Below are 25,984 nucleotides of genomic sequence, written 5' to 3'. Positions count from 1 at the left end.
GACCAGGGTATCCTGGAGGGAACAGTCCCTGCGGAATTCTGACAGGGGGAAAATCTGTTTGGTGGTGACATCATGTTGGAGCTGGCGTTCCTGACCGAGGATGATCCTGTGTGTGAGTGAGAGAGAGAGAGAGAGAGAGAGAGAGAGAGAGAGAGAGAGAGAGAGAGAGAGAGAGAGAGAAGGGAAAAGGATTAAAGCAGAGGTGTGCAAGTTGGGACATCCACGGTTGGGAGCCCTATCAACCACAGTTGGTTGGGAAAAAGGAAGGGCGGCAAGGCAGCATAGTGGTTAGCACTGTTGCTTCACAGCACCAGGGTCCCAGGTTCAAATCCCGGCTTTGGTCACTGTCTGTGCGGAGTCTGCGTGTTCACCCTGTGTCTGCACGGGTTTCCTCCGGGTGCTCTGGTTTCCTCCCACAAGTCCCGAAATACGTGCTGTTAGGTAATTTGGACATTCTGAAATTCTCCCCCCCATGTCCGCAAACAGGCACAGGAATGCGGCTTCTTGGGGCTTTTCACAGTAACTCCATTGCAGTGTTACTGTAAGCTTACTTGTGACAATAAAGATTATTATTATAAATGAAGACACATCAACAGCTCCATTTTGGAAAGTGGCATCACTGGAACAGGTAAGACGGAGGCGAAGGAACTGGGAGAAGTGGGATGTAGTACTTACAGGATATGGGGTGTGAAGAGCTGTAGTCAAGGTGGATGTCGAGAGTTGGTGGGTTTGTTACGGATACCGGTGGACAATCTATCCCCAGAAATGGAGATAGAGAGGTGAACTCTCTCACCAACCATCACCCCTTTTTTATTTCTATAAATGTATTTTCGTTTCTTCCATTGATCTGTTTTTCTCTTACCATCCCACCCATCCCCAACCCCCACACTAAGGTCATCTATTCCTTGTTCCAGATTTTCCTCTGACACACCGCTTACCTTTGTTCTGCCATTAACATATTCTGATCTCAATGTGCAACTGTCAGCACCCTTCTTGGGCATGATCACCATCATTTACATTCCCTTTGTCTTTTTGTCTACATTTTTGTCAATCTTTCCCTAGCTCGCACCTATCACGGGCCCTCTATCCAGCCTCATTGCTCCACCACACCCACCCCCAACTCCCCATAACAGTATAAATTCTGATCCTGTTTCCAGTTCTCACAGTGTTGACGAAGTCATCCAATCCTAAAACGTTAGCTCTGTTCTTTCTCCACAGCTGCTGTCAGACCTGCCGATACTAGCCAGCAATTTTTCTTTTTGTTTCAGATTCCAGTGCCTGCAGTAATTTTCTTTTCATCTTATTCAATATATGACAATGTATTTCTTACCTGTACAATCTTTGGGCGTTGAAGGAAGATCTCAGCTGGAAAATCCTGCAGGATAACATCTTGTAGAAGCTCACAGGTATTGCGAACTAAGGTACGATTGCTGCTTTCCAGAGAACTATTTTAAAAAATGAAACATTTACTTTTTCAATTTTTTCCCCGTATAAAATATTCTGAGTTTGGGCAGATAGACCAATAAATGCATATGCAACAAGAACAGTATTGTGTGGACGCTCAAATCTATTTTTACAGATACCTCCAGAATTTGGTTTAACTGCACACTGGTTTATCCTCAGGTGGATAGTCTCTATTCTGGTTTCCAGAAGACCAAAGATCAAAACACATTCTGTTTCAATTCACATGTAGGGAAGTTATGATGGAGCTGTATAAAATGCTGGTCCGACCACAGCTGGAGTGTGCAGTTCTGATCGCCAATGATTGTACTAGAAAGTGTGCAGAAGAGATTCACCAGGATGTTGCCTGGGCTGGGTTTCAGTTAGAGACTGGATAGGCTGGGGTTGTTTTCCTTGGAGCAGAGAAGGCTAAATGAAGGGGGGCCTGATTGAGGTGTATAAAATTATGGAGGGGCATAGATAGGAAGAAACTTTTCCCATTAGTGGAGGGGTCAATCATCAGGGGGGTTCATTTTAAGGCTATAGGCAGGGGATTTATAGATGTGAGGGAAAACTTTTTCACCAGGGGGCGTTGGTATCTGGAACTGGCTGGCATGTGTGGAGGTGCAGAACACAGTGTTGCACTCTCACTCCTGCATCTTTTAATTGGGTATAGATAATAATAATTTACGCTCATCCCTGCAAACAGAAACCTTACTCATTTGGTGAGGAAAATTGTGTGCCACAAAACAAGAGGCAACTAATGTACAATATCCAGTTTACTGAAATGCAAATCCCAGTTGGTGCAATATTAGGAATGCTGTCACCATATTGGGAAGTTTTGGCCAAAACTAAGTAACTGCAGCAGGAATAACGAGTGAATATTTTGCAAGTTTGCTATATTTCCAATAAGGCAAGACCACATTGTTGCAGATAATCTACACAATACTGTGTATTATTTTTTTCTTCAATTCTCTCTTTTACCAATTTATTGCCTTAATGTTTACTTAGTTTCAGTGGGTTTTACTAATAACTCATGCCTGACAAGGAGGCAACACCACAGGGTTCACCACAACTTAAGAGGTGAAAAGCAAATAATGGTGTCAAGATGTGGTGAGCTGATCAGAATTGGATAACCTTGGAGGGAGTATTTAACCCAAAACGTGCACTTTTTGGAATACAGCAATTCTTTCAGCTTTCAGAAGACATTTTCAAAAATGGATATAACTGTTGTTTTACATTTATTTCACAATTCTGAATTTATATTTTTTAGCTGATGATAATGTGAAACAACGCAAGAAATGCACACTATTTTGAATCCTTAATGCACTTCATGGATTAACTTTAGTGAATGGAATCAGAAAACTTTGAGTAAAACACATGATCATTAGGCAGCTGAGGCTGGATTCTCCGAGCCAAAGCGCCAAAATCGCGTTCGGTGCGGGGGCGGAGAATGGGCGTCAACCTCAAAATTTTGACCGGCACTGCTTCCGCGATTCGCGCTCAAGAATCGCGCATGAAATACGCATTGACAGAGGTCCCCCCGCGATTCTCCGCACGCAACTGGCCGAGTTCCCGTCGGCGTGGTCCTAACCACCTATTGGTTGTCGGGAACGTCGGGTGGCAGCGGCGGAATCAGTCGGCCCCGGTGGGGGACTTGGGGGGGGGGGGGGGGGGGGGGGGGGGAGACACTCATGGACGGCCAGGCAAACGATCGGGCGGCACCAATCCGCAGGTGCGCGCGATCTCGGGGGGGGGGGGGGGGGGTACTTCTTCCATCACAGTCAGCGGTGCGAGTCTGCCATGTCGCATGGGGCAGACGCCGCAGGCCACCGCCGTGCACACGCGTGGACTCCCAACCCGAAGTGCGCGGCCCTGTATCCGCAGCCAGAGCTCCGAGAACCACTCTGGGGCCCTGCCGATGGGAGAATCACTCAGGACTTTCTTAAGGAAAGTCCAGGGTGAAACGCCAGCGTTTTTACGCTGGCATGGGGACATAGCCCCATTATTGGAGAATCCAGCCCAAGATCTTTTGTGACGAATGGGGAATTTTAGGAAAATTGGATTATTAAAAGCCTGGGGTTATAGCATGATTGACTACAGTGGTTCTGTTTTGTAGGTCCTGGGAGCTTTTAGCAGCCAGAAGATGAAATGAAATTTAATGAAATGAAAATCGCTTATTGTCACAAGTAGGCTTCAAATGAAGTTACTGTGAAAAGCCCCTAGTCGCCACATTCCGGCGCCTGTTCGGGGAGGCTGGTACGGGCAACTAACAGAGGAATGTGTTTTTCAGTCTGGGCTAATGCACTGTGGTTTGACTGGGGACAGTCCCTCGAGACTTAATGTGCTTTCCGTCCCTGGAAAGTTCATTTGTTTTTCAGTTTGGGGAGATGATGTCATTGCTGGGTGGAGCTAAGATTCAGCAAGATTTTTTTGAGAACACTTTTGAAGAGGTCTAATCTGGCTACCACAGAGACAACAAGTAAAGGCAGTTTTTTCCCCTAGTATGTTAGTTATAAAATGAGCAATATTATTTTAAAGCAGTCTTGTCTGAAGGTAAAGAAGAGCTGAAAAAAAACAGTTGAAGCAGCTATTTGAAGATAATCAGCCAGAATCTGCAAGGGTTCTAACCATCTCATCTGTTCTGCAAAGCAAGTATTACTCTCTGCCCTGCTGATTTTAAACTAGATTGATAGCTGTATGTTTCTTTCCTTGTTGTTTAATGGGGAATTGAATAGTAGTGTAACGGGATAATTATAAGCTGTTCTTTTCAGGTGTGAAGTTAAAAAGTTTAATATTGTATTCATAATAAAGTTTTTAAATACTAAATCCCTATTTTCTCATGCAATTGCTTCTGGTGAGAATTATTCTTTCCACACAGTCTTAAAATAACTAAAATATCGGGGTGTCGGCCCAGTATCCTAGCCACTGTTGGGGTCTGGTCTGGGATCGTAATACTTTCCTCCTGAATATGCCAGAGGCAGAGAAAATTGGTTAAAGTGCATCATTTTAGTGGTTCACACACAAACGAACAAACACAATAAAATGCCATTTGTTTGGTATCCCGATAAGAAAATGGCAAATGTACATTTTTAAGTTTAAACAATGAAAATGTTATTTTATCAACGTTACTAATGTAATAATTTAAACCTACTGTAACCCACCTCTCATTTGATAAAAGAACATGTCGGTCAGTCACAGTCAGAGTCAACCAAGGGAAGGTGGAATACTTCAGACATCTCACTGCATCATTAACTAAGAGGAAAAAAATAAAAACCTTGAAACTGGAGTGAAAATGAATTGCATTCATCTGTAATTAAATGTTGTGAATGCGTTCAATACGTTCTACAGCACCTCAACAAAAAGATCATTAATGGTTCACAGAATGGAATCCCTACAGTGCAGGAGGCTGCCATTCAGCCCATCGAGTCTGCACGAAACATTGGAAAGAGCACCCTATCTAAGCCCAATCTCCATAACCCCACCTAACATTTTTGGACACCAGGAGCCAATTTAGCATGGCCAATCCACCTAACCGACACATCTTTGGACCGAGAGAGGAAACTGAAGCACCCGGGGGAAACCCATGCAGACACGGGGAGAACGTGCAGACTCCACACTGTCACCCACAGCCGGAATTGAACGCGGGTCCCTGGCGTGGTGAGACAGCAGTGCTAGCCACTTCACAGTTTTCCTATTTCTATACCATCTGTTTCAGGCCTGGGATGGGGAATGCATTTTCATTCAAATGCAATTACAAAAGCCTTTTTGCGTGGATTAAAATGATCCATGATAACAAAGAGAAAAAATTGAGGGAGTTTCTTTCTCTTCCATCAGCCTCCAAATAAGGCACACTAATGTCTTCAGTTATTGATTTTACTGTATTGGAAAAACACTGACAGGTTTTATGTGCATTTTTTCTGAAAGCACAACAAATAGTAACAATACATAAAAAAGTTCTTCAGAAACATTTATTTGTTTTCAACTTCGAGACTGAAACAGTGCTTACAACTGTGCACCTGTACATGAACAGGTGTTAATTCTTTATTTCAGTAATAACACAGATGCCAGAAACCTAGCAAAACAAATTGCCAACCTGCTCAGAGTGGTTATATATAAAATAGATAGTCACATAATGTGACTATCTACAAAATCTCTTAAAATGAGGCCCTGTTCATGCAATGTATCTCTGCTAATATCCTGACTTTTAATTTTCTCATTGTAATGTTTGACAACTCAGGTACCATTTCCATGACTGAGTTTGAACCCAGGCTTTTTCAACTTTGAGCCTGAGCCTCCTTGTACCTTCTGCTAAGAGTTTCCACTGAAGTAGTTAGAAGCAGATGAAAATGTAGGGATCTCAATGTTCAAGACTCAATCTTCTAATTAGAAATAATATCTTAAAGTAATTAAGCACGTAATATTCTGGACAACTCACCAAATGCTTTCTGCGGCAGAATTTTGCTTGGTTTTACTTGACTGTAGTAACTTCTCTGAAAGTAACCAACCGCTGTTTCTTCCTCTTCCAATGTTACAGGTGGCACAGCTGTAGAAATGTTTTTAAAAGTTGGATAGGTACCACAATAAATGGCACTTTAAAATCCTACATTCAAACTCAGATTAAATGCAAGTCTCACAAATCATTGAATGAACATCCAGTAGCTTTTCTACAAAAGATAATCTGGGCAAGACAAGACTGATAATTATGGCAGAACGGTAGATTTTTACTTTATGCATCAAATGTCAGTCAGCAAATAATTTTGATTTGATGGTAAAATGCACTTTCTCCACTTTCGTTGCACCTTATCATTGGAATTCTTAATGGAAGATCCTGCCATCAGGAAAATATAATGGTGGATGTTATCACCTGGGAGGATAACATCCAACACAATGTGCCAATTGCTTGCATTATAATTGAGTGTTTGCCAAAAATGGGGACACTCACTATTAAACTAGGGTAGATTGTCTTCAGCAACAAAGGGTCTTGAACATTCATCTAGACCTCATGCATCCCGCAGAAGGTCTTTCTAACACTTCTAGGTGAATATCTTCAAATGACTAGGTGCAAAAGGTGGTTATACAAGTTTCAGTTCCCAGCTACTGGTTAAATCTCATCATAAATGTATCCTTGTCACATCTTGAAATATTGTCAATCATTTTGTTTCTCCACAAGCGATACACCAAACAAATTGAGAGTTTCGCCATGCGGAAGGGCAGTGATTGTACAGAGCAAAGTTGGAGAATGTGCAGGTGGTTCCTGCTGTCCATGAGAATTGTCAGCCTTGTTGCTGCACATAGCAAGGGCTAAAAAATTTTACAAGGGAGCAATCCTTTCCACATAAAGTATTTGGCAAAAGAATACTTGTCAAATGTCCTTGAAGCCAAGTTTATTCACACAGGATTAAAACAAAAACTTAGTAAGTGATGATTAATATGCTAATGCACTAGTTATTAAAGCTGATTTCCCCAAAGGCTAATACAATAAGTACTTCATTAATTTGTCTCAGGAATTGCTAAACATATCATTGTACTGGGTGTCCTCCAGTGAGGTGTCAGGTGAAGTTGTCTGGCAGCCTTTCCCTGATGGCTGTGAGCAAAGGGAGACATAAAACACCACAGAAAAGGCTTCTAATCAGTAGGCAACTTTAGCTACTGGTTTATGTCATTGCAAAAGTAGTTATTGGATAATGAGTCTACTTTAAAAAGTAAGGAATATGGATGGGATCCACATATGGGAATGGTTGGGAGCCATTGAACCCAAGTACATATGCAAGGCTAATCTGAATTTGTCAGTTGCACTTCAGAATTGCAACATCCTTTTAAGTGAAAGTTGATTATTCCAATAGGAGATATGCTCATGTGGAAATTCAACTGAGAAATCTCTATTCCAGCTTTTATTATCTACTTGTTATGTGTGGATCTCACTGGTGCCGTACATTATTGCTCTCAAGTATTACCAAGGTTTACTTTCATGTTTTTTTTTAAACTTTGTATACCCAGAGGAAAGTATATTTAAAGCATATTCAGAACCCTTCATTATCTGCATCAATATACATTCAGAGCCTGATGATATGAAAAATGCCTACACCCATGACTGCCACCAATTTATAATTTTAAAACACATATACATGGCAATAAGAAAGAAATGTAACACACCTATCCACAGTCAGCTCCTTTTAAAACATGATGTGGAGATGCCGGCGTTGGACTGGGGTGTGCACAGTAAGAAGTCTTACAACACCAGGTTAAAGTCCAACAGGTTTGTTTAAAATCACTAGCTTTCGGAGCTAGTGATTTTAAACAAACCTTTTAAAACAGTTCATATTGTGTTAAAAACATGACTGTATTCTCCCAGTATTAGAGTCTGTAAGTTGAACATCAATTTGCTCAGGTTACCTTTGTCCTCATTGGCTTTCTGAGGATGCGACTGATAAGCAATAGCTGGTGCGTCAACAATAGTATCAGGCAGTTTGAACAGATCATCCATAACCTCATCGATGCATGCTTGTAACTTTGGCTCTACATTGGGTCGCAGCTGTCCTAGAAATTCTAAAGCTCCAATTTCTCGAAATAGTTGGGCGACTGAAGAATACTTTAAATTAAAAGCAAATATTAGATTTACTATTCAGGTCTTTTCTTGCTCATTATATAAATACAGTCTAACTTAACAGAAGTACAATGTCGAAATTCTACAATAAGAAATATGCTATAGTGTCCAGTTAAGAGCTTTACAATGTTAAGTTGACCTGGAATATGCTGAAATAGAAATTAATGCATCACAATCATGCATTAACCCACTGAAAAGCTATTTAAATTTCCAAAAGCTTTTCAGTGTGTTCCCAAATGAAGACTTACCAAAATATAGCAGAGAGTGCCATAAAAATGGGGCATAATTTGGCATCCTCGGACAACCCTGAACTACGAGGAACGATTCCCAGAACAGATAAGCTCCATGTTTCTGAAGAGGTCCGCTTTGGAAGTCTGTCAGTGAGGAAGAAAAAAGAAGAGGAGTGACAATCTGAGGGCGATTGCCACTCCTTGGATGATTTGGCCAGTACAGAACTGTGCAGTGGGCACTTCTGTGGACACAGCCTCAAATCCAAGACAGTGTGTTGCCTCCCTGGCACCAGTGTCAAGGAGCTCACTGATGGATGCAGAGCACCACAAGGGTGGGGGAGAAAACAGCCAGTAGTCATGGTCCACATAGATACCAATGGCATAAGTCGAAAAAGGGATATGGTCCTGAAGTGCAAATTTAGGGAGCGTGGTGGAAAATGAGCAAGCAGGACCAGTAGAGGGGAAAAAAATAAGACAATGAATGTGGCTGGAATGATGGTGCAGGAGGCAGGGCTTTAGATTCTTGAGACATTGGAACTAGCTCTGAGGCAGATGGGGCCTGTTACAGGCTGGATGTGTTGCCCGTGAACAGAGTGGGACAGGGCTTAAACTAACTCAGCAGGGATGTGAGAACCCAGAGATAATATTAGAGAGGAATACCAAGGGCATAGAATACTTGGGAGAATAAATAGCACTAGAGTCAGGGATATGTTATAGGGGTCAGAGTAAAGTAGATGGTAATAGACTCTCAATTCAGGATTACTTTATATGTACTTTGTATTTTACTTTGTATGTGAATGCACAGAGTGTGGTAAATAAGTCTGGAGAGTTACAGGCGCAGATTGCCAAGTGGAAGTGTGATGGTGTCATGTACAGAGAAATGGGTGTTAAATATCCCTGGATACAAGGTGTTCAGAAAGATAGGAAAGGAGGAAAAGGTGGAGACGTGGTCGTATTAATAAAGGAGAGCGTTGCAATGCTGGAAATAGAGGATGTCCCAGAGGGATCAAGGACAGATCTATTTGTCTAGACAGGAATGAAAAGGTGCAATTGCATTGCTCATTGTAGTCTATAGGTCATCATTGAGTGGGAAGGATGTAGAGAAACAAATTCACAAAGTAATTACAGACGGGTGTGAAAACTATAAAGTATTTATATTGGGGTGACGTTAATTGTCCAAAATATAGACTGGGATATTTGTAGTGCAAAGGCAAGGGTTCCTAGAATGGATTCAGGAAAATATTCTTCAGCAGTGGGTTTCCAGTCCAGCGAGGAAGGAGGCACTGCTGGATCTGGTTCTTTGGAATGAGCTGGGTCGAGCAGATCAAATGTCAGTAGGGGAACATTTAGGAAACCGTGATTAGTAAGGAAAACGAATAACTGGGAGAAATTAAGCCAACCTTCAATGGGGTACAAACATACTTAGGTCAAATAAATTGGAGTCAAAGGTTGGCAGGAACAATGGTAGCTGATCAATGGGCTACCTTCAAAAAAAGGAGATGATTCAGGCACCAACAAGGTATATTCCTAAAAAAGTGAAAGGTAGGACAAACAAATCAAGAGCTGCCTGGATGACAAAGAAGATAGAAATCAAGAAGAAAAAGGATGTTAATGACAGGTTTCTGGTAGAAAATACAATTAAAAACCCAAGTTGAGGATAAACGATTCAAAGGAAACCTGAAAAAGGAAGCAAAGAGTATGAAAAAAAAGAAACAGGCAGCCAGCATAAGAAGGAATCCAAAAGTCTTCTATCCGTATATATATAGCAAAATGGGGGTGCAAGGAAGAGTAGGGCCTATGGAGACTGAAGGCATAACTGAGGTACAAAATAAATAGTTTGCCTCCGTCTTCACCAAGGAAGAAAATACTACCCAAGTAATGGTAAAAGATGAGGTAATTCTGACACCAGATGGATTGAAAATTGAAAAAGAGAAGGTTTTGGATCAGTTACAGTTAATAAACCTGATGAAATGCATCCAAGGATAGAGAGAGAAGAAGTGAGAGTCGAAATTGCAGAGGCACAGGCCATCATTTTTCAGTTTTCCTTAGACACAGGGATAGTCCCAGAGGATTGGAGAATTGCAAACATTTACACTCTTGTTCAAAAATAGTGTACCTCAGTGTACCCGAATGTGGTGACTAGGGGCTTTTCACAGTAACTTCATTGCAGTGCTAATGTAAGTCTACCTGTGACAATAAAGATTATTATTATTATTAAATAGGTAGTAAAGATAAGCTGAGGAACTACAGGCCGGTCAGTTTAACTTTGGTGGAGAAACTTCTAAAACAATAATGTGGGACAACATGGTCACATAGACAAATGGGGGTTAATTTAAAAAAATCAATGCTGACTGTTCTTTTTTTTTTTAAATTTAGATTAGCCAATTATTTTTTCCAATTAAGGGGCAATTTAGCGTGGCCAATCCACCTACTCTGCACATTTTTGGGTTGTGGGGGCGAAACCCACGCAGACACGGGGAGAACGTGCAAACTCCACACGGACAGTGACCCAGAGCCGGGATCGAACCTGGGACCTCAGCGCCGTGAGGCGGTTGTGCTAACCACTAGGCCACCGTGCTGCCCTCAATGCTGACTGTTCTTAAGTGAATATTATGTTTAATTAACCTGCTAGACTTTTCTGAAGAGGAAACAAAGAAGGTTGATGAGGGAAACATTATTGATGGAATATTGTGAGCAGTTTTGGAACCAGTATCTATGGAAGGATGTGCTGGCCTTGGAGAGGATCCAGAGGAGATTTTTGAAAATGATACCCGGAATGAAGGATTTGTCATATGAGGAACTCGGTCTGCACTCAATGGACTTTAGAAGGATGAGGGGGGTTCTTATTGAAACTTACAGAATACTGAGAGGTCTAGATAGAGTGAACGTGGAGATGATGTTTCCACTAGTACAGCCTCAGACTGAAGGGACAATCCTTTAAAACAGAGATGAGGAGGAATTTCTTCAGCCAGAGGGTGGTGAATCTGCGGAACTCATTGCCGTAGAAGGCTGTGGAGGCCAAGTCACTGAGTGTCCTTAAGACAGCGATAGATAAGCGGATCAGGGGTTATAGGGAGAAGGCAGGAGAATGAGGATGAGAAATATATCAGCCATGATTGAATGGCAGAGCAGAAACAATGGGCCGAATGGCCAAATTTTGCTCTTATAGCGCATGGAATAAGGGATAGTAGCAACATGGATAAAGAATTGGCTGAATGACAGAAGACAGTAGTGGATAATGAAGGTTTCTCGTGCTGGAGGAAGGTTTGTAGTGGAGGTCTCCTTAGGGCAATGGCCAGACCTTTTTTCTGATATAGTAATGACTTAGACCAGTGGCCCAAGTGTGCCCGGTCCATCAATTCTGAAAGGTTCAGCTCCTGCTCCACTGGCACTATAGGAACTATAGAGATTGGTATTAATTAATTAACACAATCAACAACTCTTATCCAGATGGAGCAGGACAGAGGGAAAGACAATGGACCTGAAGGATGTTGTATTGCTCCAGACTGCAAGGTCTACGTTGGTGATTTTGGAACAAGAGCTACCAAAGGAGTGCTGAAACAAGCTTTCAGCTAATACGGCCCTTTGAGGAACAAGTGGGTAGCACAGAACCCTCCAGGTTGAACTTTTGTAGAATCTGTAGGCCCATAGATACAGAGGATGCTGTGCACGGAATGGATGGCAAGATTGAGAGGATGTGCAGGCAACATTTTCAATATCAGTGGCTGCTGGCATTAGAGACTTTTAAAAATTATTTTCTGCTGAGGTTTTGCTTTTTAAAGAAAACTTTATGCTGGAAATACACAGCAACCAAGAATAATCAGAGGGGCAAGTCATTTGGGTATTACGCTTGATTTTGAGAAATTCTGGGCTTATTTGGTATGATGGTAGGGTTTCTTTTCACCTCTACGTTGTCTGCTTTTTTCTGGCATTGTGGATTATACACGTTTCACACCTTTTACAACATAAAGAACATGCAGGGTTACAGGGAGAAGGCATGGAAATAGTACTGGGCGAATTGCACAGTCAAGAGCCAGTGCAGATGTGATGGGCCAAATGGCCCCTTCCACTGTAACAATTCTGTGATTTACACTGAAGGTCCTTTCCTAAGATTTTAGAAAATAATTGGAATTAACTGCAGTTAAGCAGAAATATATCTCATAACAGCTAAACAGGAATTTCACAACATATTGTAAATCTTCCAGAGTCTATTCTACTGACTACATAATTCACCAAATTTAAGAACATTGATCAAGCCAACCTAAGTTCAACATTCACACTTGCTTGACACTGGGAAACCATGTCAGGATTATTTTCCTTGCCTTAATATTCATAGATTCTACTTGATATACAAACAGCGTCGGTGGTTATGAAATAAACGGTTTAAGGATAATAGCATTCATTCCACTTTCCAAAACCTAACGCAATTAAGTAATTCTTCTAATACACTCAACAGACTGAAGGAAGTGTTGTGACAAATAACTTACCTTTACAAGACGACTACATAGTGAGAGTACTTCTCCCTGCATTGGAACAGTTGGAAAGTTGAACCACTCAAATAGTCGTACGAAAAGGCTCTTTTCTTGAGCCAAATCAGCAACAGAAATCAAACCATGATCAATTTTGCACAAAATGTTCTTCAGTGCTCGAACTCTAATTTCCACCAGTTGGTGACCTACAATAAAGAAAGAGAGTAAAAGTTGAGGTCCACTAGGGCAATTAATTTTTTTTCCAGATGATCAATTGACGTGCAAATGTATCCAATTGGCACTTTCATATTGTCGGAGTATAGTCAATGAAAGATGCGGGGGTTTCTTCCATTTGCTGCATTTCATAGTATAAACAGTCCATGGTTCAGGCATAAGTGTAATGAGGGAGCGACTACCCGGTCTTGCCATTGATTCAGTAACTGAACCAGCAACATGACATAGCAGAGCCTACTCGGACTGTAAATAAAACAACAAGGGAGACACAAAGAGATCGCTTCCCAAGGCATGTACACAATACAAACGCACCTTCAGAAGCAAATCAATAGGTTGAAAATATGGGAAATAGGCTCTACAAATCTGAATTTATGGAACCTCCACATTATCAGAATGAATCCCGAACTTGGACATAGATTATCTCAGTATTTGTTACTATTCAGTAAAGCTCTTCAGTCCAGAGCAGGATTAATCCAAAATAATTTTTGCATATAATTGTATAATGGCTGTACCTGGGCAAAACTTTACTCCTGTTCACGTTCATGTTGCTATGATTCTTGTCGAGACCATAACTTTTAAAGAGATTTGAATTCCCAGTGACTGATTCAAGTGATCAGACAAGGTGTAATTTTAATGCTTTTACTGTAACAATCACACTAAAAACAACATTGACTGAACATTACTTAGTGGGCAACCAATACATAAAGCCACGCAATAGTTATCCCATGATAGCTTAAACCAAGAATCCCTTACCATGTTTATAAACTATACTGTACTCAGCAAAATTGTTTTCTTTACAGAAACCAATTCAAAGTTACTTCCAACTTCCAACAGGCTCACTTCTCAGTGTTTTACTGAACCATAATGTCCAGCGTTTGTCGGAAGTAGTTTCTCTCGATCTTCAGAGGAGACTTTGAGCAGCAAGGCCCAATCTGGCGTCTCCTACCCCAGACCACGCTAGGTTTAATCTTGCAGAGTCCTTAAATTACCACAGATCCTGTCGGTTTGAGAGAATAAGATCCCACTGTAATTCTGCCTGTAGCTAATGGAAAACAAGTATTTTTTCTTCTACTGTTCAAAGCAGCTGCTATTTTCCTGTTTTGTTCGCTCTCCGACATTCACGCACACTGTTCTAGGGCCTCGGAGTCATTAGGTCTGGCAGAATTAATGCTAGTTGCCTTTACCTTTGCCTCCAGGTGTTAGAAATTTGCATCATTAAAGCAAAATGCTTCAGATTTCCAGCATCTGCATTAAATATACAATATGCTGGAAATACGCAGCAGGTCTGGCAGCATCAGTGGGAGAGAGCCAGTTCAGAATCAGTTCTGAAGAGTCATATTGAAGTCAAAATATTAACTCTGTTTTTCTCTCTCTATTGATACTTCCAGGCCTGCTACTTTTTCCAGCATTTTGCGTTTGCAGCTTGCTTACAATAAGGCTTGGACCTGGCCCCTTGGCCACCACAGGGTACATGGGCTTATCACTGGGCAGAACTAGGAGTTCACATGCCCCTCATTACTGTTCCAGTTTGTCTTTAATTAAAGGAGGCAGTTTAAAACATAATCATCTTATAAAACCATGCATGCGTTATGTGTTGTTCCAATGCCAAACTCTCAACTACTCTAACTTCTGTTGCCAAGATCTTCTGCTTGTACAGAATAACATTTGGCAGCAAAATCTACACTGGATACATTACATAATATCTGGAGTAAGAAAGCTAGTATTCCATCTCTATAAAAGGTTGGTTTAAATTATTTAATATCAACTTGCAATGTTTGCAGACAAGCCCGAGGCTAGGTTTGAGGAAAAAGTCTTCTGTCAAACCAAAGCTAAGCTGTTTTCAGGTACAGTTCAAATGAATTATTTTTAAGTAAAGTCAACATTTACTATGTCAAAAGCGTATATTCAGATTTTTATCTAAACGTTTGATATCTGCATTTCCAAAGTTGAGGTTAATGAGTTTTGGAGCATGAATTCCTGAGTTGAGGTCCAAACATAGGAACATCATTGTTAAAAACAGACAAAAACTCAAAATAAATCATTTAGTAATGTTGATGTTAAAATGTAGTCAAAGAACCTGTTGCCTGACTGTGCACATGCATCAGTTCCCTGGAATGCACTGTATGGCTTGTTGGATTGGTTCCCCTCTTGGTACAGGCAGGGCAACAGCGATCAAAAACATACATTTCGAACACCTTCAAACTTGATGAATTTAACTCCTCCACAGCATAGAAACAAATGCCAAAGAGTAGATAAACAGAATCAGGAAATGATCAGTCATTAGCTGAAGAATTAGATTTTGGAGATGTTTTTGAAAGTAAGGAGTTGTACCAAGGCTAGAGAGTGGTAGAGAGAGCACAGCAATCTGAAAGTGGAATGGAAGGAGGGATGCACTGCAGACCAGAAAGGAAAGATAGGAGAGAAAAAGCGGCGAAGGATGCGGCTGATACCGCAGCGGGAATTTGTGAAACCAGACCACAAATCTAAATTCTATACACAGACAGGAACCAGTCGCGGTCAGGGAGGGTGGATTGATGGGAAAGTGAGGTTCAGTGCAAGACAAAACAAAAACAGGAAGCATGGTTTCCAAAGATTTAGAGCTTAAATCATCATGGAGTTTGGGATGCTGAAAATAAAGCATTGATGTGGTTCTTACAGGTGACAAAGTGTACAATTGTGTTAGTTGTAGCAGGAAAGCTCACGGTCAAACCCCACATTAAGCATGTAGAAAGAACAGCTAAAATGGGACAATTTTATCTTATTTGTTAATGGGAAAATAAATGCAATTAAACTAAAAATGGCAACATTTTGAATCTTATTTAGCAAAAGAAAAACAATGTAAGACAAAAAGAGCTGGCCATATCAGTGATTGATAGAATGAGACAAGCAAGAGAAAGGTGTGGCTATGAACGAGTTGGAGAACTTATATGGAGATTAATATTTAGGGAGGTTAAGAGGGCAGTGAACAAGAGGCAAGAGAGAATGATGTTGAGATAGAAATAGAGGCTGAAAAGTAGGTTAGTACAGAAACTGAGGAAATAAGTTGAAGATAGCTTGATGAGAACATTTTTATTCAAAAATGGGAAGGTGATACAGAATGCTGATTCTGCAGAAAAGGTGAGAAACAAGGAGAGTTCCTCAAAGAAGGGGAAAAGTGTCAAAGAAATAGGTGTCAGGTCAAGGTGTGATCTGACAATAAATGCTACAGTAATAGTTTTGACAGGGCAAATGCTGAAAATGAAAGCTCCCCATCTGGCTGCATCTAAGTGTTATCAGCCCTCAACCAGGCCTATGTTGAAGGCCATGTGGCTTGATTCTCCGATTTTCAAGCTATGTCCTGACGACGGTGTGGGAACAGTGGCGTTTTACAGCTCAAAAATCATCGCAAAACGGCCACCGATCATCAATTTGGTGGGGGGCTAGCATGCAGGCAGCTTAAGAGCACCCGGTTCAAGCTGCCGATATGGCCGGAGAATTGCGGGTCCGTGACAGCGCATGCGCACGACGGTGGCTTGCAGCAGCCGAGCTATGCAACATGGCGCCGGCCGCATGCAGACCCGGCCTGCCAAATAGTGCCCCCCCCCCCTTTGACCAGGCTCCCGACCCCTGGACCACCTCCCCAACAGTGTCCCAAGCCCCTGCCAAAGTCTCTCCTGCCCACGGATCGGCTCTCCTCTTACTGTGGCGGCGTTGGACTGAGACTGCAGCCACCACGCTGAGTTCCCAACATAAAGTAGCATACGCGCTTTGGAGGAGGCGGAGCATCAAGAAAGCAGTGGCGCTCCCGATTTTGTCGCAAACGGGGATTCTCCGGTCGATCGCCGAACACAATTTCAGCGTTGGAGAACGGAGAATCCCGCCATGATGTTAACACAACATAACAGCATAAGATGGCGTATAGGCCGGGCTTTTCCTGTCACATCATGGTGGACCCGCCGCGGGAGATTCGGCGACCCAGCCAGAGGTCCATCGAGATTTTGGCAGGACTGGACAATCCTGGCAGCAGGCAGCGTCATAAAATCCCGCCCCATAATGTCTTCAGTGTTAGGTTAGCACTGTTGCTTCACAGTCCAGGGTCCCAGGTTCGATTCCCGGCTTGGGTCACTGTCTGTGCGGAGTCTGCACGTTTTCCCCGTGTCTGTGTGGGTTTCCTCCGGGTGCTCCGATTTCCTCCCACAGTCCAAAGATGTGCAAGTTAGATGGATTGGCCATGATAAATTGCCCCTTCGTGTCCAAAAAGGTTAGGTGGGGTTACTGGGTTATGGGGATAGGGTGGAGGTGTGGGATTAAGTAGGGTGCTCTTTCCAAGGGCCGGTGCAGACTTGGTGGGCCGAACGGCCTCCTTCTGCACTGTAAATTCTATGAAATCCTTCAGCCCCAGAACCTTCCCATTGCTCCTATAATTCTTGTCTCTTGAGCATCCTTCATTTTAATCGCTCCACCAGTGGTGGCCATTTCTTCACCTACCAAGAGCTTAAGCCGTGGAATTCGCTCTCCAAACCCGTCATGAAATTATGGAAGATTGAAAGGGCCATATCGCAAGAAAAAACACAGATTAACCAATTATTAATTTTGTGGGTCAATCTCTCAACCTATACCGTAGATCACAGCATACAAGTCAAATTTTGAAGCCTCAAAAAATCCTTCCAAGAAAAAAAAGGGTCAACCTACATGCAGAATATGAAATGTGAACAGCAGCGTTGGTGTATGTGGTTGCCATTTTGAAATGTGAAAAAAATGGCAATGCAAATTAAAGCAATATGACATTTTATTAAATAAATGAATTCCAAAAGAATACCTTTAATCACAATCAAAACTTTTTTTAACACCATGAAATTCATTCTTTAGCATCCAACACAAATAACTCATCAAATTAATTCTGAGTCACTCTGTGGCATCATCGAAAGGATCCCACTCTGGATCAGGATTAGCACTTTCATAGAATTTACAGTACAGGGGGCCATTTGGCCCGAGTCTGCACCGGCCCTTGGAAAGAGCACCCCATTTATACCCGCACTTCCAACTTATCCGTAACCCAGTAACCCCACTCTTTGTTTCAGGATTATTCCTCCACAACAAGTCATCTTCCTCGCCAGCCAATGAATTAGATTGTGCATATTTTTCAAAAGAACTGTTAGTTTGTGAATTAAAAGGATCCCACAATTTGATGAAGCAGAAAATTTCTAGTGCAGAAGGAAACCATTCGGCCCATTGATTCAGCACCGACCCACTGAAACAGCACCTTACCCTGTTATCTCAGCTAACCTGCACATAATTGGACTGTGGGTGGAAACCGGGGAACCCGGAGGAAACCCACTCAGACACAGGGAGAACATGCAAGCTCCACACTGACAGGCACCCAAGGCCGGAATTGACCCCGGGTCCTGGCACTGAGAGACAGCGGTACTAACCATGGTGCCACTGTGCCAACAAAACATCAAGCAGGACAGCGTACACATTTCCAATCTTTGTGAAGGTTTTATCCCCCCAGTCAGCTAGCCACTTACTCCATTCAATGTAAACATGGTTCTTGAATGGCACACATCCAAAGGTTGAACGATGAAAAGTAGACCCCCCCACCACCGATATAACTAATTTGGGTATTACTTCTCTGCAGGTGCCTCTTGTATCGTTTCGGTTTTATAGAATCTGTACATGTCCTACAGTGAGACAGTGTTCTTTCTGTAGGCCACCGGCACACCTATTCCACTCAATACTAATCCACAACTTCCCTCTGTTCTCATCCATCCAACCAATGTCATAAACATGCACAAAAACTCCTGCAAGGAACTTCATGTTCAGCATGGTTTCACGTGTGAAAATTCCCATTGCCTTGAATTTCATTCTGTCGACCATGCAGGGTGGTACCACTGGGCATCTCTTCACCACATCCTGTTTTTCACTAAAACTGCTTTTGAACGTTTCCACTTCAGTTTGGCTGCTGGGCATATCTAAACTCATGGGTGTTTCATTCATGTTGCCAATATGACATAATGGACACACGTTTTTGCTGCTGTCTGATGAAGTATTGCTGGAAATTGGTCATTTTGGCATTCATAGAATTTACAGTGCAGAAGGAGGCCATTCGGCCCATCGAGTCTGCACTGGCTCCTGGAAAGAGCACCCGACCCAATAACCCAGTAACCCCACCCAACACTAAGGGCAATTTTGGACACTAAGGGCAATTTATCATGGCCAATCCACCTAACCTGCACATCTTTGGACTGTGGGATTAAAGAGGTCTTTTGGCAGTCTCTTAAGCTATCTTGTCTTCTGCCCCAACACTTGACATTTCCATTTTAAAGCAGCAACACCAACTCGCTGTTGCTCTGAAACGTTTGCTGGACTGAGGATTTGACTTGACCCACTTACATGCAAACGCACACATTGTATTTCTGCTGATGCTATCATTCTGATGCCAACTATTTTCAAGGACTTCTTCCGATACATGTTATATTACGTGATTGTAATATGTTGTTACTCTTTTGCTTACTTCCAGAATGGTCTGATGGTTGTAGTTCAATGAAAATAACATTTAATGAATAACGAATATAAATATCAATGATTTTGTTCACTCTTCTACACCGATAACTGATGATTAAGTAAATAAGTAGAAATAATGTTTAACTACACATGCCAACTAAGCTATCCCTCTTACACTCTGCTATCTAGTCACTCCTGATACGAAGAGACACGAAGACCTTAGAGTTCAGTTTATATACATGAATCTGGTGCTGCCATCTAGTGGTTGCCTAGCACTATGATACAGTTGTTAATCTATTACATACCAGCAGATATACAGATCACTACAATACATGCTTCTCAAGACCAAGCCTGTGGTTGGTGCCTGTTCTCATGAATATCTCTTGGACATCTTCTTCAGGATAGATTGCCTCTTCCATTCTCGCACCATTTTTCTCTTGCTAAAGCATGATTATTTGATGAGTTTGCAAATGTCATACATTTTAGAAGGAAACCAACTTTGTAGACTCCACGGAGACACCATTATAGACAGAGAGCGACTCCACCGAGACACCATTATAGACAGAGAGGGACTCCACCGAGACACCATTATAGACAGAGAGGGACTCCACCGAGACACCATTAAAGACAGAGAGGGACTCCACCGAGACACCGTTATAGACAGAGAGGGACTCCACCAGGACACCATTATAGACAGAGAGGGACTCCACCGAGACACGGTTATAGACAGAGAGGGACTCCACCGAGACACGGTTATAGACAGAGAGGGACTCCACCGAGACACGATCACAGAGAGGGACTCCACCGAGACACGATCACAGAGAGGGACTCCACCGAGACACGATCACAGAGAGGGACTCCACCGAGACACGATCACAGAGAGGGACTCCACCGAGACACGATCACAGAGAGGGACTCCACCGAGACACGATCACAGAGAGGGACTCCACCGAGACACGATCACAGAGAGAGACTCCACCGAGACACGATCACAGAGAGGGACTCCACCGAGACACGATCACAGAGAGGGACTCCACCGAGACACGATCACAGAGAGGGACTCCACCGAGACACGATCACAGAGAGGGACTCCACCGAGACACGATCACAGAGAGGGACTCCACCGAGACACGATCACAGAGAGGGACTCCACCGAGACACGATCACAGAGAGGGACTCCACCGAGACACGATCACAGAGAGGGACTCCACCGAGACACGATCACAGAGAGGGACTCCACCGAGACACGATCACAGAGAGGGACTCCACCGAGACACGATCACAGAGAGGGACTCCACCGAGACACGATCACAGAGAGGGACTCCACCGAGACACGATCACAGAGAGGGACTCCACCGAGACACGATCACAGAGAGGGACTCCACCGAGACACGATCACAGAGAGGGACTCCACCGAGACACGATCACAGAGAGGGACTCCACCGAGACACGATCACAGAGAGGGACTCCACCGAGACACGATCACAGAGAGGGACTCCACCGAGACACGATCACAGAGAGGGACTCCACCGAGACACGATCACAGAGAGGGACTCCACCGAGACACGATCACAGAGAGGGACTCCACCGAGACACGATCACAGAGAGGGACTCCACCGAGACACGATCACAGAGAGGGACTCCACCGAGACACGATCACAGAGAGGGACTCCACCGAGACACGATCACAGAGAGAGACTCCACCGAGACACGATCACAGAGAGGGACTCCACCGAGACACGATCACAGAGAGGGACTCCACCGAGACACGATCACAGAGAGGGACTCCACCGAGACACGATCACAGAGAGGGACTCCACCGAGACACGATCACAGAGAGGGACTCCACCGAGACACGATCACAGAGAGGGACTCCACCGAGACACGATCACAGAGAGGGACTCCACCGAGACACGATCACAGAGAGGGACTCCACCGAGACACGATCACAGAGAGGGACTCCACCGAGACACGATCACAGAGAGGGACTCCACCGAGACACGATCACAGAGAGGGACTCCACCGAGACACGATCACAGAGAGGGACTCCACCGAGACACGATCACAGAGAGGGACTCCACCGAGCCACGATCACAGAGAGGGACTCCACCGAGCCACGATCACAGAGAGGGACTCCACCGAGACACGATCACAGAGAGGGACTCCACCGAGACACGATCACAGAGAGGGACTCCACCGAGACACGATCACAGAGAGAGACTCCACCGAGACACGATCACAGAGAGGGACTCCACCGAGACACGATCACAGAGAGGGACTCCACCGAGACACGATCACAGAGAGGGACTCCACCGAGACACGATCACAGAGAGGGACTCCACCGAGACACGATCACAGAGAGGGACTCCACCGAGACACGATCACAGAGAGGGACTCCACCGAGCCACGATCACAGAGAGGGACTCCACCGAGCCACGATCACAGAGAGGGACTCCACCGAGCCACGATCACAGAGAGGGACTCCACCGAGCCACGATCACAGAGAGGGACTCCACCGAGCCACGATCACAGAGAGGGACTCCACCGAGCCACGATCACAGAGAGGGACTCCACCGACCCACGATCACAGAGAGGGACTCCACCGAGCCACGATCACAGAGAGGGACTCCACCGAGCCACGATCACAGAGAGGGACTCAACCGAGCCACGATCACAGAGAGGGACTCCACCGAGCCACGATCACAGAGAGGGACTCCACCGAGCCACGATCACAGAGAGGGACTCCACCGAGCCACGATCACAGAGAGGGACTCCACCGAGCCACGATCACAGAGAGGGACTCCACCGAGCCACGATCACAGAGAGGGACTCCACCGAGCCACGATCACAGAGAGGGACTCCACCGAGCCACGATCACAGAGAGGGACTCCACCGAGCCACGATCACAGAGAGGGACTCCACCGAGACACGATCACAGAGAGGGACTCCACCGAGACACGATCACAGAGAGGGACTCCACCGAGACACGATCACAGAGAGGGACTCCACCGAGACACGATCACAGAGAGGGACTCCACCGAGACACGATCACAGAGAGGGACTCCACCGAGACACGATCACAGAGAGGGACTCCACCGAGACACGATCACAGAGAGGGACTCCACCGAGACACGATCACAGAGAGGGACTCCACCGAGACACGATCACAGAGAGGGACTCCACCGAGACACGATCACAGAGAGGGACTCCACCGAGACACGATCACAGAGAGGGACTCCACCGAGACACGATCACAGAGAGGGACTCCACCGAGACACGATCACAGAGAGGGACTCCACCGAGACACGATCCCAGAGAGGGACTCCACCGAGACACGATCCCAGAGAGGGACTCCACCGAGACACGATCACAGAGAGGGACTCCACCGAGACACGATCCCAGAGAGGGACTCCACCGAGACACGATCCCAGAGAGGGACTCCACCGAGACACGATCCCAGAGAGGGACTCCACCGAGACACGATCACAGAGAGGGACTCCACCGAGACACGATCCCAGAGAGGGACTCCACCGAGACACGATCCCAGAGAGGGACTCCACCGAGACACGATCCCAGAGAGGGACTCCACCGAGACACGATCCCAGAGAGGGACTCCACCGAGACACGATCCCAGAGAGGGACTCCACCGAGACACGATCCCAGAGAGGGACTCCACCGAGACACGATCCCAGAGAGGGACTCCACCGAGACACGATCCCAGAGAGGGACTCCACCGAGACACGATCCCAGAGAGGGACTCCACCGAGACACGATCCCAGAGAGGGACTCCACCGAGACACGATCCCAGAGTGGGACTCCACCGAGACACGATTCCAGAGAGGGACTCCACCGAGACACTATTAAAGAGACTCCACCGAGATACTATTAAAGAGACTCCACCGAGACACTATTAAAGAGAGAATCCACCTGCACACTATTAGAGAGAATTCACCTGGACACTATTAGAGAGAATCCCCGAGACACTGCTATAGAGAGAGAATCCACCGAGACACTACTATAGAGAGAGAACCCACCGAGACACTACTATAGAGAGAGAATCCACCGAGACACCATCATAGAGAGAGAATCCACCGAGACACCATCATAGAGAGAATCCACCGACACACTATCAGAGAGACAATCCACCGAGACACCATCATAGAGAGAGAATCCACCGAGACACCATCATAGAGAGAGAATCCACCGAGACACTGTCATAGAGAGAATCCACCGAGACACTATCAGAGAGACAATCCACCGAGACACTATCAGAGAGACAATCCACCGAGACACTAGCAGAGACAATCCACCGAGACACTATCAGAGAGAGACTCCACCGAGACACTATCAATCAGAGAGAGACTCCACCGAGACACTATCAGAGAGAGACTCCACCGAGACACTATTAAAGAGAATCCACCGAGACACTATCAGAGAGAGAATCCACCGAGACACTATCAGAGAGAATCCACCGAGACACTATCAGAGAGAGAATCCACCGAGACACTATTAGAGAGAATCCACCGAGACACTATTAGAGAGAATCCACCGAGACACTATCAGAGAGAGACTCCACCGAGACACTATTAGAGAGATTCCACCGAGACACTATAGAGCAGGGGTGGGCAAACTACGGCCCGAGGGCCACATGCGGCCCGCCAAAGGTCTTTATGCGGCCCACCCACCAAGATCAAGTCATTAAAAAAAAATGTTTTAAATTATTTTTTTTAAAATTTTTTTATTGTTTTTTATTTTTTATTTTAAGGTTAATGGGGGGGGGGCTGTTGGGTTACTGGTATAGGGTGGATACGTTGACTTGAGTAGGGTGATCATTGCTCGGCACAACATGTGTTTCATGTGAAGTTTCTACTTTAAAATATTAATTAATAAAAATTAGTTGCTTTTTTTTGATAAACCTTTTATTTTGGCTATTTTAAATATTAATAATTTTACTTAATATACTATGCGGCCCATTAAAATTGTGAATTTCTGAATGTGGCCCTTGCACGGAAAAGTTTGCCCACCCCTGCTAGAGAGAGACTCCACCGAGACACTATCAGCGACTCCACCGAGACACTATTAGACTCCACCGAGACACTATTAGAGACTCCACTGAGACACGATTATAGAGACTACACCAAGACACTATTATGTAGACTCCACCGAGACACTATTATAGACTCCACTGAGACACTATTATGTAGACTCCACCGAGACACTATTATGTAGACTCCACCGAGACACTATTACATAGACTCCACCGATTCACTATTGTGGAGAGGGAAACTCCACCGAGACACTATTAGAGACTCCACCGAGACATTATTAGAGACTCCACCGAGACACTATTATAGAGATTCCACCGAGAGCCTGTATTGTACAAATATTCCCAAGGAAAGGGATTCCGCGCTTCTTTCCCGGCCGCTCTGTACCCAGTTTCTTGATGAGCGCTGACAGCTCCATGTCTGATCCCCGCCTCCGAGCTCCCCGATCCCCGCGATTTAACCGTCGCGCCGCGTCCGCCGGGATATTGGGTCCGGGTCCGAGTCCGCCCGTGGATCAGCTCCGGGTGAAACATCCGCCTCATTCAACTGTGCGCGAGGCACAAAAATAACCGCAATGACTTTGCAACGAGTATAATTTGACGCATAACGGACATGGTTACTTGTTTGTATTTTAGTTTGAAATAGTGGATTGATTTGTCAAGACTGCCCTCAAACCAACTGTGTTCTGGGATTTGGAGTTGCTCCCAGCCGTCCCTGGGGTGGAGTTCGCATGCGTAGCCGCTCGCGGGTTTCTGCAGGCGGATGGCGGGAAGGCGGGGCTTAGAACGTATGGGCGTGGCTTGGGAAATGTGGGCGGGGCTTAGAGAGGGTCGGCAGTTGGGGAACTCATGGGCAGGGTTGGAAGGTATGGGCGGGGCTTGGAAGGTGTGGGTGGGGCTTTAAGACTGTGGGTGGAGCCTAGAAGAATGTGGGCTTGTGGAAAGGTGGGCTTGGGGGAAAGAACAATAGAACATTACAGCGCAGTACAGGCCCTTCAGCCCTCAATGTTGTGCCGACCTGTGAAACCAATCTAAAGCCCATCTACACTATTCCCTTATCATCCATATGTTTATCCAATGACCATTTAAATGCCCTTAATTTTGGCGAGTTCACTACTGTTGCAGGCAGGGCATTCCACGCCCTTACTACTCTCTGTGTAAAGAACCTACCTCTGGCATCTGTCCTATATCTATCTCCCTTCAATTTAAAGCTATGTCCCCTCAGTAACTTAATTGAAGCCTACTCGTGACAATAAGCGATTTTCATTTCATTTCATGCTAGCCATCACCATCGGAGGAAAAAGGCTCTCACTGTCCACCCTATCTAATCCTCTGATCATCTTGTATGCCTCTATTAAGTCACCTCTGTGATGAATGTGATTCACACTATATATAGTTGCCAATATCACTCCATGTATATATGTTCGTTATCTACCCATTGTAAGTGCAGTTGCACTATCCGACCACCAGGGGGAGT

At 44.6% G+C, this 25,984-nt stretch overlaps 1 protein-coding gene across 3 annotated transcripts in view; it reads right to left on the bottom strand.

The window, feature by feature from the left end:
- Positions 1-25,207, bottom strand: part of rttn (rotatin) — a 229,033-nt gene extending 203,826 nt beyond the window's left edge. For all 3 annotated transcript variants that reach the window (XM_038810072.1, XM_038810073.1, XM_038810074.1), the window contains exons 1-6: positions 24,896-25,207; positions 12,765-12,952; positions 7,837-8,032; positions 5,879-5,986; positions 4,605-4,695; positions 1,331-1,445 (exon numbers count right to left, since the gene is read on the bottom strand). In XM_038810072.1, coding sequence (XP_038666000.1) covers positions 1,331-1,445; positions 4,605-4,695; positions 5,879-5,986; positions 7,837-8,032; positions 12,765-12,952; positions 24,896-24,926 — 729 coding nt within the window. In that variant the 5' untranslated portion in view covers positions 24,927-25,207. The remainder of the gene's footprint in view (positions 1-1,330; positions 1,446-4,604; positions 4,696-5,878; positions 5,987-7,836; positions 8,033-12,764; positions 12,953-24,895) is intronic.
- Positions 25,208-25,984: the final 777 nt, after the last annotated feature.

Source organism: Scyliorhinus canicula, chromosome 10, assembly GCF_902713615.1.
Source record: "Scyliorhinus canicula chromosome 10, sScyCan1.1, whole genome shotgun sequence".
NCBI lineage: Eukaryota > Metazoa > Chordata > Chondrichthyes > Carcharhiniformes > Scyliorhinidae > Scyliorhinus > Scyliorhinus canicula.
Note: the sequence above shows the minus strand (reverse complement) of the source record. Positions and strands in the feature narration are given on the sequence as shown.